Source organism: Podarcis raffonei, chromosome 15 (assembly GCF_027172205.1).
Source record: "Podarcis raffonei isolate rPodRaf1 chromosome 15, rPodRaf1.pri, whole genome shotgun sequence".
Classification (NCBI taxonomy): domain Eukaryota; kingdom Metazoa; phylum Chordata; class Lepidosauria; order Squamata; family Lacertidae; genus Podarcis; species Podarcis raffonei.
This window is the reverse complement of record NC_070616.1, coordinates 8548606-8562836: the sequence shown is the minus strand read 5'-3', so window position 1 is coordinate 8562836 and position 14231 is coordinate 8548606. Positions and strand designations below refer to the sequence as shown.

General features: G+C 42.1%; 1 protein-coding gene across 2 annotated transcripts in view; it reads right to left on the bottom strand.

Annotated features, from left to right (window-relative positions):
* The window catches only part of NLK (nemo like kinase), a 94515-nt gene extending 81501 nt beyond the window's left edge, over positions 1-13014 (bottom strand). For both annotated transcript variants that reach the window (XM_053366253.1, XM_053366252.1), the window contains exon 1: positions 11281-13014. In XM_053366253.1, the coding sequence (XP_053222228.1) occupies positions 11281-11735 (455 nt within the window). In that variant the 5' untranslated portion in view covers positions 11736-13014. The remainder of the gene's footprint in view (positions 1-11280) is intronic.
* Positions 13015-14231: the final 1217 nt, after the last annotated feature.

Here is a 14231-nt window from a genome sequence, read left to right as displayed (position 1 = left end):
CTTCTTAATAGACATGAGTAGAACTGCGTTGTGAATTATTGTTGGCAAAGCATTCATTTAAGGTCGCCCGGACCAAGAATGAAACATTTAAGAAAGGGTTTAATATTATTAAACAGGAGTAATCCACATTAAGAAAAAATCAGTGCAAATATCTTAGGTCCCCATCTCCCCCACTCCCAGCAAGGTAAGTTACTGTCCTTTCTTGTTCCAAGCCAGAGAGCCAGGCCAAAATGGCGTAGAATAGAAGCATGGCATGGAGAAGGGGAATGGCCTAGGAAGGGTCCCAAGGGCCGCATTTGGTTCCCAGGCCTAAAGTTCCCTGCCCCTGTTCAAAGTAAAGCTAGGGGATCACTGATTTTATTTGAAAACAGAAGAGATGCTGAGTAACTACTACAGATGTGTAGTAAATACAGAGACCTTCTAATAGGATTCCATGTTGATACTCAATGGAAGCCTCTGCAAGTTATCGTTGTCTTTTTAGATTCAGGACTAGGCCATGATACTGGAACTGAACACGGTTCAACCTTGGGCAGGGGAAAGGACATTTAAAGAAACTGTAATAGTCCAAAATTCTTTTTGCATTCCTCACACCTGAACTTGAGAGCTAAGACATTCTGGCTGGGCTGCTTAGCGCATTTGTGATACAGCTATAAAGCAAGATCATCCTAAGGTTCGAAATTAGCAGAGCGCCAGGCGAATTTTGCATCTAAAGTTTATCCATTTGTGAGGACCTCAAAAAGTCTGGGTGCCATTTTTTGCACCTGACTGACACTCAAGGATCACTGAAATGTATGTGATTTGAAGCCTTGAAGTATATGTTAGGGATAGACAATATGTTAAGGAGTTTAACAATAAAGAATATAGGGTTGCCGACCCCCCTCCCCAGTGGCGACTAGACATTCTGTTTTGGTGCCCACAACCCAGGTCCCAGAAGTCATTTGGCTCCTAGCTTTTCTACCCCCGTTTCTAACCCTAGATCACCCCAATCCCAACACATAAAAACCAACATTGTGGGAGTTGTCCACAGTCATGCAGCACCTGCTGCCCACAGCACTCTGCTCGAAACTATATTAGTCACTGGGTCATGAAAAAGGGGATCAGCAAGTGCTAGTTGCTAACTCTGAGAGCTGTGTAGCAAATTTAGTGCTAGTGGCAATGGGAGCTACTTTGAGGTATGGTGCAGTGCAGTGCATGCAGGCCCACTGTCTTCTTTCCCTCCTAAAAGAAACCACCTAAAGTCACTTGTTGACCAGGGACTCTATAAAACTTTACCTATAGCCATACATTTTATCCAAATGTTTTCACAAGGAGGGAATGGGGCACATTTAAATACTTCAATCAGTATACGTGTTGTGGGGAGGGGGACAGAATGCACAAGAATGAACTCAAAAGGGAGGGGGAAATCACATTTGAAATATAAATACCTCATGAAAAACTAATTTTGGTTCCCAATATAGTTACAAGCTGTTCAGCTATAACATTTGCAGAAGAACTGAAACAAATATTGGATTCTGTCTCACTTCTGTGTGTACTGCCAACATACAATTACCCAGACACAAACAATATCAAGACCTGAAAACGATGTACTAGAACAAAACAATCAGGTTAGTCATAAGACTGACCTGGACATTTTCCCCCGAACACTGACTCATCAAAAGAGACTTGTCTACAACCCCTGGAAAGAATTTTGGGGGGTGGGGGGTGAGAGAAATGAAGAAACAAATGAGGCCTTCCACGTTTCTCCATTCTCAAAGTTTGCAATTAGAATAACATGCTTGCAGTTTAACAGATCAACACTTCATTGTATGACTTGACAGTAGGCAGCAAGGGCTTGTAACATAAAGTAACTTAAATTAATATACTAGTCTTTGTTCATAAAAACCCAAATATTTCAGCATTCGTCTTCTGAATGTTTAGGCCAGTTTGCTATTAATCAGGGCAGCAGAAGTACAGTGTGTTGTATACAGTGTAAACCCTACTCAGAGCAAACCCACTGAAATTAATAGGTATGGCCGAGTTCATTAATTTCTTTAAGTCTACTCTGAGTACGATGAAACTAAGCATCTGCTATGAGAGACTCTAGAAATCATGCTGCTCCTTATTCAGCCTTTTGCATGAATGTTGTTTGAAACTGGTTCGTGACTCAAACAACTGATGCCATTGTCTAAGAAGCTGCAGTGTCCCCAACCCAGAAATGATTCTTTCTAGGATTAAGGCATGCAATGAATACCTTCCCAGTTTGCATTCGTATACTTAAAGGTATTATATACCTGATTTATTCAGCAAGGCTGGTGGGGGACACTGAATTTCTGTACCTGAAACAGGCTTCCAATGTTCATTATGTAAAAACTTGCAAACAGGCAAACACAGCTTTTCAATTAGGTCACATTTATGTTAAATGGGATTCTGATCTATCCTTGTAGGATGATGATGGAAGTCACAGCCCCCAAGGAATTTAAACAGGGCATTCCTTGAATACCAGGACAGCCTCATAAGAATGTGGCATGAATAATTCTTAAATAGCACAGCCATCAGAATTAGGTTCAATATATACACTGCTTTATCATGTGCTCATTGAGGCGCTGCACCATTTGCCTCAGGCACTCCCATGGTTTCCCTCCAAGCAACAGAGGATCAAGCTGACAGACTCAGTTAGTCAGGAAATCCCTGTTCATCTGCACTAGATGTGCCAGACAAAAGTACTTGCTACACCATCATACAGACAGACAGAAATTCAACACAGCGATTTAGTTTTAAAGTAGTACTCCATGGGTTTCTCTGCAGGCATTTAAATAGTTCCTACTTGTGCTAACCTCAAATTTAGTAGCGTCTATACTAAACATAGGAATTCATGAAGACATCACAGCAAGATCTGTCTTCAACCTTGAAGTATCGAAGTTCTTGGTAGGGCTGTCAGATGAAATATTGCTTCAGAAAATCTGCACTGCTTTTTAATGCAAAACTGTATCAAATAGCTATGGCTTTTTTCTTATAAGTTTTCTTACCTGCCCTTCACCAGAGGCAGGTTACAACAATATAATGTACAACTATAAAAACAAATAAAACCATTCCAAGTATAAAACAAGGAAAACTATTCCAAATGGATCAGAACAGTATAAATTCAACAAATAACTGAACCCCACAAAACAAAACAACTTCAGAGAAGGCGGATATGGATGCAGACAGTCTTTCAGACAAGCTTTAAACACCAATATAAGCACCTTTAACTGGGCTCAGATATAAACTGGGATCCAGAGCAGCTGTTTTATAGCACAAGGTTTGACTTGATATTCCGATTTCTTGCCCAATTTGCTTACAAAAATGTACACCCAAATATCTTCTCCTTGCTCACTTTTGCTTTCCGTTTTATCTTCTTCCAGGTCATTCGTTATCTTTCTACTTATCTGACTGAAAACAGAAGGCTGGATTTTCCATAATACCACAGAAACGCAAGACTGTAACAGGAGCATAATTTATTTATTAGAAGTCCCGTTACATTCTGATAGCTATATCATTCCTTTGGGTGCTATAAAACTTTTTTTTTCTTCCAAATTTTCTGCTTTGCTCTAATTTTAAATTTCTTCATTCTGACAACATTCCTATATTATCTGTAATGATAAAAAAAGAAAGATCTTAAACTATTGGTATAGAACACAAACACACAAGCTTCTACCCATTATTTAAATTTTACAGTTAACAGCTGGAAAAATGGAGAAAGAATTGTGCGGGGGGGGGGGATACAAAATCGTCTCAGATGCCAATTCTGTACCAATAGCACAGAATTTATCTTTCCCCAACACAGAATTCACAACACTATCAAATCATTATTTTCCACAGCAAGAAGAAACTATAAATTAAGAGCTTGTTCACTGTTCTATTTCAAAACTGCTTTGAATAAAACTGTCACCAATGAGCAAACCAGTAACTGTGCTCTACCTTTAGTGACAGTTTTGTCATTCCCTTCTTACCATGTTAGAAAATAGATCTAAAAATCAGGTAATCTGCAACAGGGAGAACATTTCCCAAACATTCAATATGAAATTGCATGTTACAACTTCAAGAAATGCCCCAAGGAGAAATAACCAATTTGAGCATATATGCAATATTTTTGGTCATCTGAAACAAAATAGTAGCACAAGCTAAACCTGAACAAAAACCAGTCTGAGAGCCTGCTTGCAAATCAAGAATTATTAATGTAGCCTTTTTGGATTTGACTTCTTTGCTTTTTAAATAGTTACTGTAGTCTTCATGAGAAGCTTTGAAACTGATCATTTTGTTGCTCAGTTCCCAGTTGTAGTAGCCAGCCTTATCCTCACTAAGAAATCAAAGGGACATGTTTATAGTTAAGTTCTTCCCCAACACCGCACCTCTTTGCTGCCTACAGTCTTGCTGCCACAAACACCCTATCTTCCCCAAGCCTATTTCTTCCTAGTACCGCATGCTAAGTGTAAAACTACTTTGTATAAAATAGATCAATTTTATGGGGGTGATTGGGAATTGCATGCCTGGCAAACCTACTGTTAAAGCTTTAAACAAGGCAGCCCTCTAATCATTGAACTATAGAGCTTCTGTACTTTAATAAGCTAGCACTGGGATTTTATAGCTAGAATTACTATTACTACAATGGAACAAACTGCATAATTCTAGTTCCCAGCAAGTGGGGCAAACTTTGTAACTCTCAGACATTCCAGTTCAATGAGATTTTCTGTATCTTTCTGCAAGGCCTCTGACAGCTGAGAGAAAAGAAGGCAAGATCAACATGCTGCCGCTTCACTCAAAGCCTACTGGGTTCAAGAGACAGAAAACCGCGGCTTAAGCTATGGACAGCAGTTCTCAAACTTCCACCCTACATAACCCAGATCTGAATGTTTCTAGGAGCCTCGGAGACCTCCTTAATACGGGTGTCCTTTTTGTTTTGTTTTTTACATTCTACAAATAAAAACACGTACATAACTCATGTTATCAACTTTCTTCCCTGCAGTGTAGGCACTGTCATCAAAGCCACCCCCATATTTTGAAAATCAAAGGCTCTAGGCCAGAGGCTTGTTATGCTGTTAAATAATCTGGCTGTGGTGAAAATCAAGAGCAGGGTCAAGTGTAGCTAATCTTAGCTGTTCAACAACCTTGCTCTGGACCACATAAATGAGTTGTGGCCAAGTAAGTTTTACTCAGAGTAAAACAAATGGACCCAAATTAGTCACTGCCATTATTCGTAATGGGTCTACGCCGAGTATGACTAATACTTGATACAGCTCTCTGTGCACCCACAAAGAACAATGGCCATTTTCACTCCACAGGTAGATCTTGCACCCTAGAAGGAACCAACATATTCTCTCAACATGTGCATGCTGTCCATTAGGAAGCACTGCTTCAACAGTAGTAGCAAAAGAAAGACCAAGCCCTCCCAGGAAAGACTCCCCTGGACTAAACTGAGGGCAGTGAATGTTCAGGTCTGAGAATCAATGCTGCTTCAGGCACAGTTCTTCCCACAGACAGCTAGCTGACTTGATGACACTTAGAAGGAATACCATGCTGGGAATGTTCTCACCCCACTGTTCAGTTGCCCTTTCCCATCATCCTGAGGGGACTTCTACCCATAGAAAGGATGAGTTCTCAAAAGTTCCATAGGAGGTATTTGGTTCCAGTAAAGGTAGAAAAAAGATATGCTGAGAAAAGAAAAAGAACTCTGGGATAGCTACATTTTCCTTTGCTGCAACTGGCTCTTCTGTAAAACTAAAGCAATTATAATCTGAAAGTGGAGACAATGTATGCATTTCTGTAAACCAAGAAAACCTTTAATAAAAACAATTTAAAAAACCTAAATCAAGCTAGGATATTATTATTATTTGTAATCCAAGTCCATGTAATAATAATATTTTAAAAGGTGTGTAATGCTGAGCAACTTTTCTGCAAGCACCCAAAGCTACTTAAATTAATTCAAAAAATATGTTTAGCAGATACTTGAAAGGCAAGGGGAGCTACTCTTCACCAATCTACCTCTCAAAGACTATTTACATATTGACTAACACCCATGAAATCTGATAATCTGCCCTTACTCAAGCATATTTTTGCAAACAATATTAGGGAGGAGACCGTAGATGAGTAGTAGAGCACACACACTTTACATGCGAAAGATCTCAAATTCGATACCCAGCATGTCAAGTTAAAAGGATCAGGTAGCAAGTAACAGAAAAGACCTGCCTGCAATCCTGGAAAGTCACTACTAGTCAGAGAAGACAAAATTCAGCTAGATGGACATAGCCTGGCCTAATATAAGGCAGTTTGCTAGGTGCTTAAATTAAATCAAACTTCAGCTAGTTTTTAAATTCCTGACCTACCGTGGAATCTTCCCATACTGCAATATGACCACCATGCTTTCATTTTGCAACTTAATCAATTAGAAGTTTACCCAGAATCCTGAACTGACATGTCTTGGCTAGAAATGTCATTATTCAGCATTTTTAAACCATACTGACTTTTAAAGTGCCAGATCAGAGGGCAATTCTCTACAGGGAGCTCTGTACTGAAAGGAACTTTATGTGCTACAGAGCTTGTACTTCATGGTTTGACTAAGGATATGTTACTATTACTCTCCACAGAATACTGGGCGCTATCCAACTAACTTGTACTTGGAGAAAAGCATTGAAACTAATAAGTATAAATTAGGCGTGTCCAATAATTTCAGTGGGTCCACACTGAGTAGGACTAACTTTGAGTACAGCCCACTGTGTCATAAAGGTAAAGGCAAAGGGACCCCTGACCATTAGGTCCAGTCGTGGCCGACACTGGGGTTGCGGCGCTCATCTTGCTTTATTGGCCAAGGGAGCCGGCGTACAGCTTCCGGGTCATGTGGCCAACATGACTAAGCCGCTTCTGGAGAACCAGAGCAGCGCACGGAAACGCCGTTTACCTTCCCACCGGATTGGTACCTGTTTTCTGTTCCCAACAGAGAACAACTCACCTTCTGAAACAACAAGACTCCCTAAAACAAACACTGGTTCTTCATCAGCCCACCAGTGACATCACTAAAGCAGGTCTGTGGGAGAGTTTCACAAGAACCATTAGCATTCCCCCTCCCCCAATCTCTGGAGGACTCCTCGTTTAAATGGGAATACTTTGGAGAATATGTTTTTCAAAAGCTCTCCACAGTCTAGCTATCAACACTAGACTGCTTTGGTTAAGAGTCAGGATTTACAGTAACATGGCATTCAGGGAAAGCTACCAATAACACTTTTTAAAGACACAAACATGAACTCTCTGCCTCACTTTCAGCAAGCAACTGAGATTGAGGATTCTGAGCCAATTAAACAATGGACTCAAGTCTGTCAATTCAGTGGAGACCTTAGTTACAGCACTGTTAAATTCTTGCTGTTACATTATTAAAGTTCCCCACTTTTCACCAAGCTTTTATAAATTCAGTGGCTAGTAAATGAACCCAACCCATGCTTACTTGTTGTCAGTTTATTCGGAACCACACAAAATGTAAGAGACTAGTTTATAATGCTGTTAAATCCACTGGGATTCTCTTACTGCCTAAACAACTGAATTACCATTGCCTCAAAATCCACATGTAGCCAAAAGGGAGGTGATATTTGTCAATGATAGCCAACTTATCCTGCAAAGCCAAGCAAAAAGAGCAAGAGAACACAATGGGGCACATGAACAATCAACAGTAACAGCAGACTATGTATGAAAGTCTGCCAAGACATCATGTTTTAACAGCTTATGGCTGATGAACTATATCAGTGAACTGGAAAAACAGAAGTCAGCCTGCATCAAAGAGGCTATGAACACCAGCCATTTCAACTACAACCTAAAAGGCTACAATGGGGATACCAGCACTCAGACCACATTCTAAATAATTGGGTTCAACATTATCCTAAAATCGCTCAATGGGGAAGAACATTCCCTCAAGCCTCTCATTTAATTTTCCACATTCCCACTTCCCCCACTTGGTAGCAAAATGGAAGAAACAGAGAAAAAAGACAATTTGCATCATATTGTGCATTCCAAAACTCCTTAATAAGACAGTAAGCATTCAGCATGGACCAAGTATCTGCATAAATTGGCACCCCTTCATTTGGCTTAGAATTACAGTGGTACCTCGGGTTAAGTACTTAATTCGTTCCAGAGGTCCGTACTTAACCTGAAACTGTTCTTAACCTGAAGCACCACTTTAGCAAATGGGGCCTCCTCCTACTGCCGCACCACCGGAGCACAATTTCTGTTCTCATCCTGAAGCAAAGTACTTAACCTGAAGCACTATTTCTGGGTTAGCGGAGTCTGTAACCTGAAGCGTATGTAACCCGAGATACCACTGTACCACAATTCTACACTTAAAAAATAACATTCTGCAACAGACAGATTCACCAGTTATATCCTTTTAAGCATCATTCTACATGGGTGGGCTACACTGGATCAGAAATTTCCAGCATCAAAAATTGTTTGCTTACATGAACAAGCCAACTTTACACTACTCTCAAACACACATTTGCAGCTGAACTTTCAGTGTTCAGATCTAATTTAAATGACAGAGTTCAGAATTATCACTCAAACAGCATTTCAGTTACAAGTTTCTAGCCACATACACTACAAAATTTAGCATGTGTTGTGCCTCTGAAAAGATGCGCAGTAAGATAATGAGGGCCTTTTATAACTTATTTGAAAAACTGGTGGTGTTAACTTTGCATTTAAGAAAACTCACTGCATTTTTAAAAAAGCAACCAAAACATCTTTTATGGGCTTCCACTCCTCCATCAACTACTTTACCTTAACCAAGTGCTGACTGAAAGTGTAACTAAGGCTGCAACCTAAATAGATATAAAGTCCCATTCAACTCGGTACTTCTTTCTTAGAATTATGCTATGAATGAGCTGCTGTAATTTTTATATCATTCTCTCTTATAAGAAAAGCTACTCAATTTGAAAATGTTTTATTTCTGTTGCTGTCAACCTGAACACACTCCTTGCCAATTATTCTAGATTTTGATCCTGCCCAAAGCATCTACACTAAAAATAATGCAATCATATTTTTCAATAAATAGCATATAACTAGAACTGCAAAAATGCAATTCACAGGTAGTAAGTCTTACTAAATTCAATGAGAGCTACTTCCAACTAGACATCCCTAGGATTCACTGTTAAGATTCTCATTCACAGCATTTATTAAATAGTCTGCAGTAAAGTATAATCCAAGAAGAGGATAGACAGCTATAAATCTTAATTTTTAATTCCAGAAGAAGAAGAAGAAGAAGAAGAAGAAGAAGAAGAGGAAGAAGAGTTTGGATTTGATATCCCGCTTTATCACTACCCTAAGGAGTCTCAAAGTGGCTAACATTCTCCTTTCCCTTCCTCCCCCACAACAAACACTCTGTGAGGTAAGTGGGGCTGAGAAACTTCAGAGAAGTGTGACCAGCCCAAGGTCACCCAGCAGCTGCATGTGGAGGAGCGGGGAATCGAACCCAGTTCACCAGATTACGAGTCCACCGCTCTGAACCACTACACCACACTGGCTCTCACCACACTTATACCAGAATTGGTATGAGAAACACAGAAATCAAATCATTAACTTGGAAGCATTCACTAATTACAAAAAGATTCATCTTAGACCCTTAGCCGTTCCCTGCTTAAGTAACACTTCTATGCTGAAACCTGTTTAAGCAATACATTTGTATGATACTATCAGTTACCAGTCTAAATCCAACTGTGCCTTAGCTGTCAAAACCACTCTACTCCACAGCACTCTATTACAGCACATATTAATCCAGTGAATCATAGCATTAATACATGCAATGATTTTAGTTCAGCTAAGTGAAAACTACAGCATGACAGCTGAGGCAAGCAAAGCATTCCTTAAAGTACAAAAGAAGATTTTTTGCTGATTCAAGAATTGTTATCCTGGTGGTAAGAATACAATACAAATAGGGGGTAGCTTTTTATTGGATCAATTTCCTGCGCAACTGAAAATCTCTCCCCTTATACATTTTGTGCCTCTTACATTCAATGGGCCACATGACTGTTTAGCTCAATGCAAGAAAAGTTACAAATACAATCCAAATCCATTTTATAAATGTCTACATAGATTTTTGGTTCACGCTCTGCTTCGATACCAAGACAGGGATAATTTTCCTCTTTTAAAGCCATTCTTAAACAAGGCCAAGCAGAGAGTCATTAAAACATTTTGTTTCCTACACAAGGCTCCTAGGGTTTTGTAGCTGTGACGGCCCATGCCAAAGCAAAGCAAGATGGGGGGGGGGGGAATCTGAATGAAGTGCAATGTCCTAAGATAACTTTTAGGAAATACATTGTGTGATACTGCAGGGGAAATGCAGACTCTAGTCACCTGCCAAAACCAAAAGTCCAAAAGAAATTGCTTCCAACTCCAGTCACTGGATTCAGAAACCAACTTTTCTCCATTTGCATTTAAGACACACATGAATGAAATTCTATTACTATAAAAAATGGCATTCTGATGCAACCCAAGCTACTGACCTCTAAAACACATAATAATTGCTTCGGCAGTAGCAGCAGAATGTTTTGGAAAATCTAAGCAGGTTGTATTTGTCTCAAGGCAATGATGTCGGACATAATCCAAGCCAATTGAGGTTGCAATTTTACACTCACTCACCTGGGGCTGCAAATAAGTCCCACTGAATGCAATGGTACTGACTTGCATAGAATTGCACTGTTGAGCTGCAGCTATAGAAGAAGCAAGAGCAACCCAACTACTGCACAGGAGTAGGTAAGGGCCTGCAAGTACCAAGAATGCCAGCTTCCACTTTTTAAAATAAAGTTTTGCCCTCCAATAGGAGAGAAGGCGTGGGGAATAAAGTTTGGAAATGTAGACAAGCCCCTAAATGGTAAAAATCCAAGAAATCCAAATGAATTAAAGTTATGAAATACAGATGTGCAAATTCACCTTACTATTTCTCCAGGAACTGATCCATTTTTTCCAGGTACACAAGTGACAACCTGATGACAATCATTACAGCAAAAAGGTAGCAACATTTTGTTTTGATACCTGCCACAATAACAGAAACACTTCATTCGTGTTAACTATGTGCCACTAAACACACATACAAGTTGAAGCTCCCCAGCTCATACATTTCTAATGCACTTTCTAATCTCCCTTTTTCTGGTGGGGGTGGACACCATCTGCTACAGACTTGAACAGGCACCTGTTGAAAAGTAGCGTGTTGGCATTCAGGTTCAAATGGCAACAGGAATATGCTGTGGCTTGGAAGCCACCAGAGTGCAAGAGCTGTTTGCTCCCCATACTCACCAAACTACACCAAAGGCTCCATATCCAATAGGCCTGTCTGGTTCAATATCCAGTTGCTGTTGTGGATGATGCGAGTGCTGATGATGGTGCGCTTTGACTGCAGCAGCTGCTGCAGCTTGTACCTGAGCTGGGGCTGCTGCTGCTGGTCCAGGGGCTTGACCTGGTGCCGGTGATGGAAAATATGGCTGCTGCTGCCCTGGGTTTAACATGGCCGCAGCGGCCGCAGCTGCGGCTGCAGCAGCAGCCGAAGAAGCATGTTGCTGTACGGGATGTACTGCAGCCGCAGAGCCTGGGTGCAAGTGGTGCTGAGAGTGGTGGTGGTGATGGAGATGAGGAGGGGGGAGATGAGGAAGGTGGTGGTGGTGGTGATGGTGGTGACCTGCTGCTGCTGCAGATGTACCGCCATTGTAAGCCGCCATCATTTTTGCGCTGGCTGTGGCACTACAAAGAGACATTCAAGGTGATGCCCTCTTGTTGGATAACAACTGGGTCAAGCTGTCATTTGGCCACAAAAAAAATGAAGTTTGCTACACTACCACAAGCAAGTTGCCCACCTTCAAAAACATGGAGCTCAACAGGCCTTTATGTCTTCATCAAGTCAAGAAAAATGGAGTGCGCATGTGAGCATGCAATAAACCCCCTACCCCCCAAGATGGCCAGTGTAGTTGGTACTAGAACGCCATCCTTCTTATGTTTCCTCTGTGCCAGTCTTGAAATTTGTCAGTCCCCTTCCCCCCCAGAAAAAGGATGAAACTTCACCCCCCTAGAAAATGTTAGGAGTACTGACAAGCCCACCCCTTCCATTCCCACATCCTTTTCATTTATCTCTTCAAAATGTGTAGGAAGGTCTTCAAGGCCTTCTACAACTCTACTCTCTGTTCTGTGTATATATCCATCCACCTTTAATATTAAACGTGGATATGAGCAACTTCCACTATAAGGGGAAGGAAAGTGGCTATATAAATCAAGGAAGGCTGTATAAATGGGAAATGAAAATAAGTCCAAAAATTGAAAAGGGGATGAAAAAGATGGAATGGAAGTGGGAGGAAGAGTCAGTGAACGATATTCAAAATGAGGCAGGGAGGGGGAGTGAATAAAGAACAAATGAAGCTCACAGAAGAGACTTAAAAATGATGTGCGGAAAGCAAAAAAGTCAGGTAACAGAAGTTATCAAGGACAAGGAATAAAAGGTTTCAAGAACTTTTGGAAGGGAAAAAAACAAAAACAAAAGAAGAATGAAAGAAGATAACCAAGAGAAGAATGGGGTAGGAAAAAGTAGTTTAAAGGAGAAAAAGTCTGGGAAGGCTAAAAAAAATGCAGTTAAGGGAGAAGAATATGGAAATTAGGAGAAAGAACATGGAGAAAGAATAAAAACAGGGCTGGAGCAAATGATGCTTCAATATGGGGGAAAGAATAAAAGTGTGATCAAGCCACAAATAAGAGATGAGAGAATCCAAACACGTCGCAGTAAAAGAAAGAAATGGATGCTTTTCCTGTAAGGATGGGAGATGGAAAATACAAGAGGATGCAAAAACAGGCAAGAAAAAGTACAAGGGGGGCAAGGAAATGTTAGGGAGAAGAAAGCATTAAAATGTGAATGAGGATAAAATAATCTAAACTGGCTATTTATAGAGAGAAACAAAAACAGACTATAGGAAGCAAACGTATAAATGTGGCGAGAGCCCTTTAAAAAGTGGGGAAAGTGCTTAGGGATGTATTTTTATTTTTAAAAAAGGAAAGATCAATAAAAAGTTAAGAAATAATAAAGAAGCAAAATAAAGAATGAATGTGTCAAAGTGAAGGGTTCCCCCCCTTAAATTAAAAAGATTATAAAAGCTGAGATGAAGGATGATGAGAGAAACAGGGAGAGAGACGGAGCAACTAATGTAAAAGAAAATACGAGTTTCTTGAAGAGAGAAAAATGTCAATGGGTGTTGACCGGAAAAGCTAAAGGAGGAACTGAACTGAAAGGTGTGTGTGGGGGGGGTGGAACTTATTTATCAAACAGATAATTAAAAGATGCCGGAGTAAGGACTGCAAAAGCTGGGAGATAGGGAGAAAGAGAACGTGGTAGAGAGCGAGAAGAGAGAATAAGGGAGGCCGAATGAAGAGAGAGAGAGAGAGAATGTGGCAGGTGCCAAGAAAGGAGAGAGAGGCTATGGAAGGTGATAGAAAAGAGATAAAAGAAGGGAACGCGGAAGGTGGCGGTGAAGGGGGACAGCAGGCAGCAACGCTAGCGAGCCAAGTCAGCCAGCTTCAGTTCGCTTCCCACCCACTCCTCAACCCCCACTGCCTCCCTGGGTGGGTCTGAGGTGGGCGCCCTTGCCTTGACAGCCTGACCCAGAGCGGGCGGGGGGTGAGGAGAGAGACAGATAGGAAGGGAGGACGGGGGGAAAGGCGAGGCAAGCTGAGGGACCGGGGCGGGGTAGGGGGGGGACGGGCACACGGTTGGCGGCGACGGCGGCAGCTACAGGCCCCCCCGCCCCGCTGTGTGGAGAAGCCACAGGCGGGATGGAGATGAGGAGGGATGGGGGGCGGGCGCCGGCCGGGGGAGGGGGTCGCGTGTGGGGCGCCTCGGCGGGGTCTCTTCCGTTGGGGGGCGGGAGGGATGAGGGGAGAGGTCGGGTGGGGGGGTCACTCAGGCCCCACAGCGCCGCTCCACGTCGACGACGACGACGGCGCCCCCCCACTCCTCTTCCTCCACCTCCTCCTCCGGCAGCCGTGGCCGCCTCCTCGTCTTCCTCCGTCGTCCCCTCAGGCCGCCGGACCGGCCGCGACTCCTCGCCGCCGCCACCTCCTCCGCCTTCTCCTTACGGGAGCCCCAGAGCGGAGCGCAGAGCGAAAGAGCGGCGGCGACGGAGGCGCGCATGCGCGCACCCCCGGCCTGCTTTCGCTTTACTCTTTTTTCCTCACCCGCCTTCCCATAGCCGGGCGGCGGCGTGTGTCTGTGT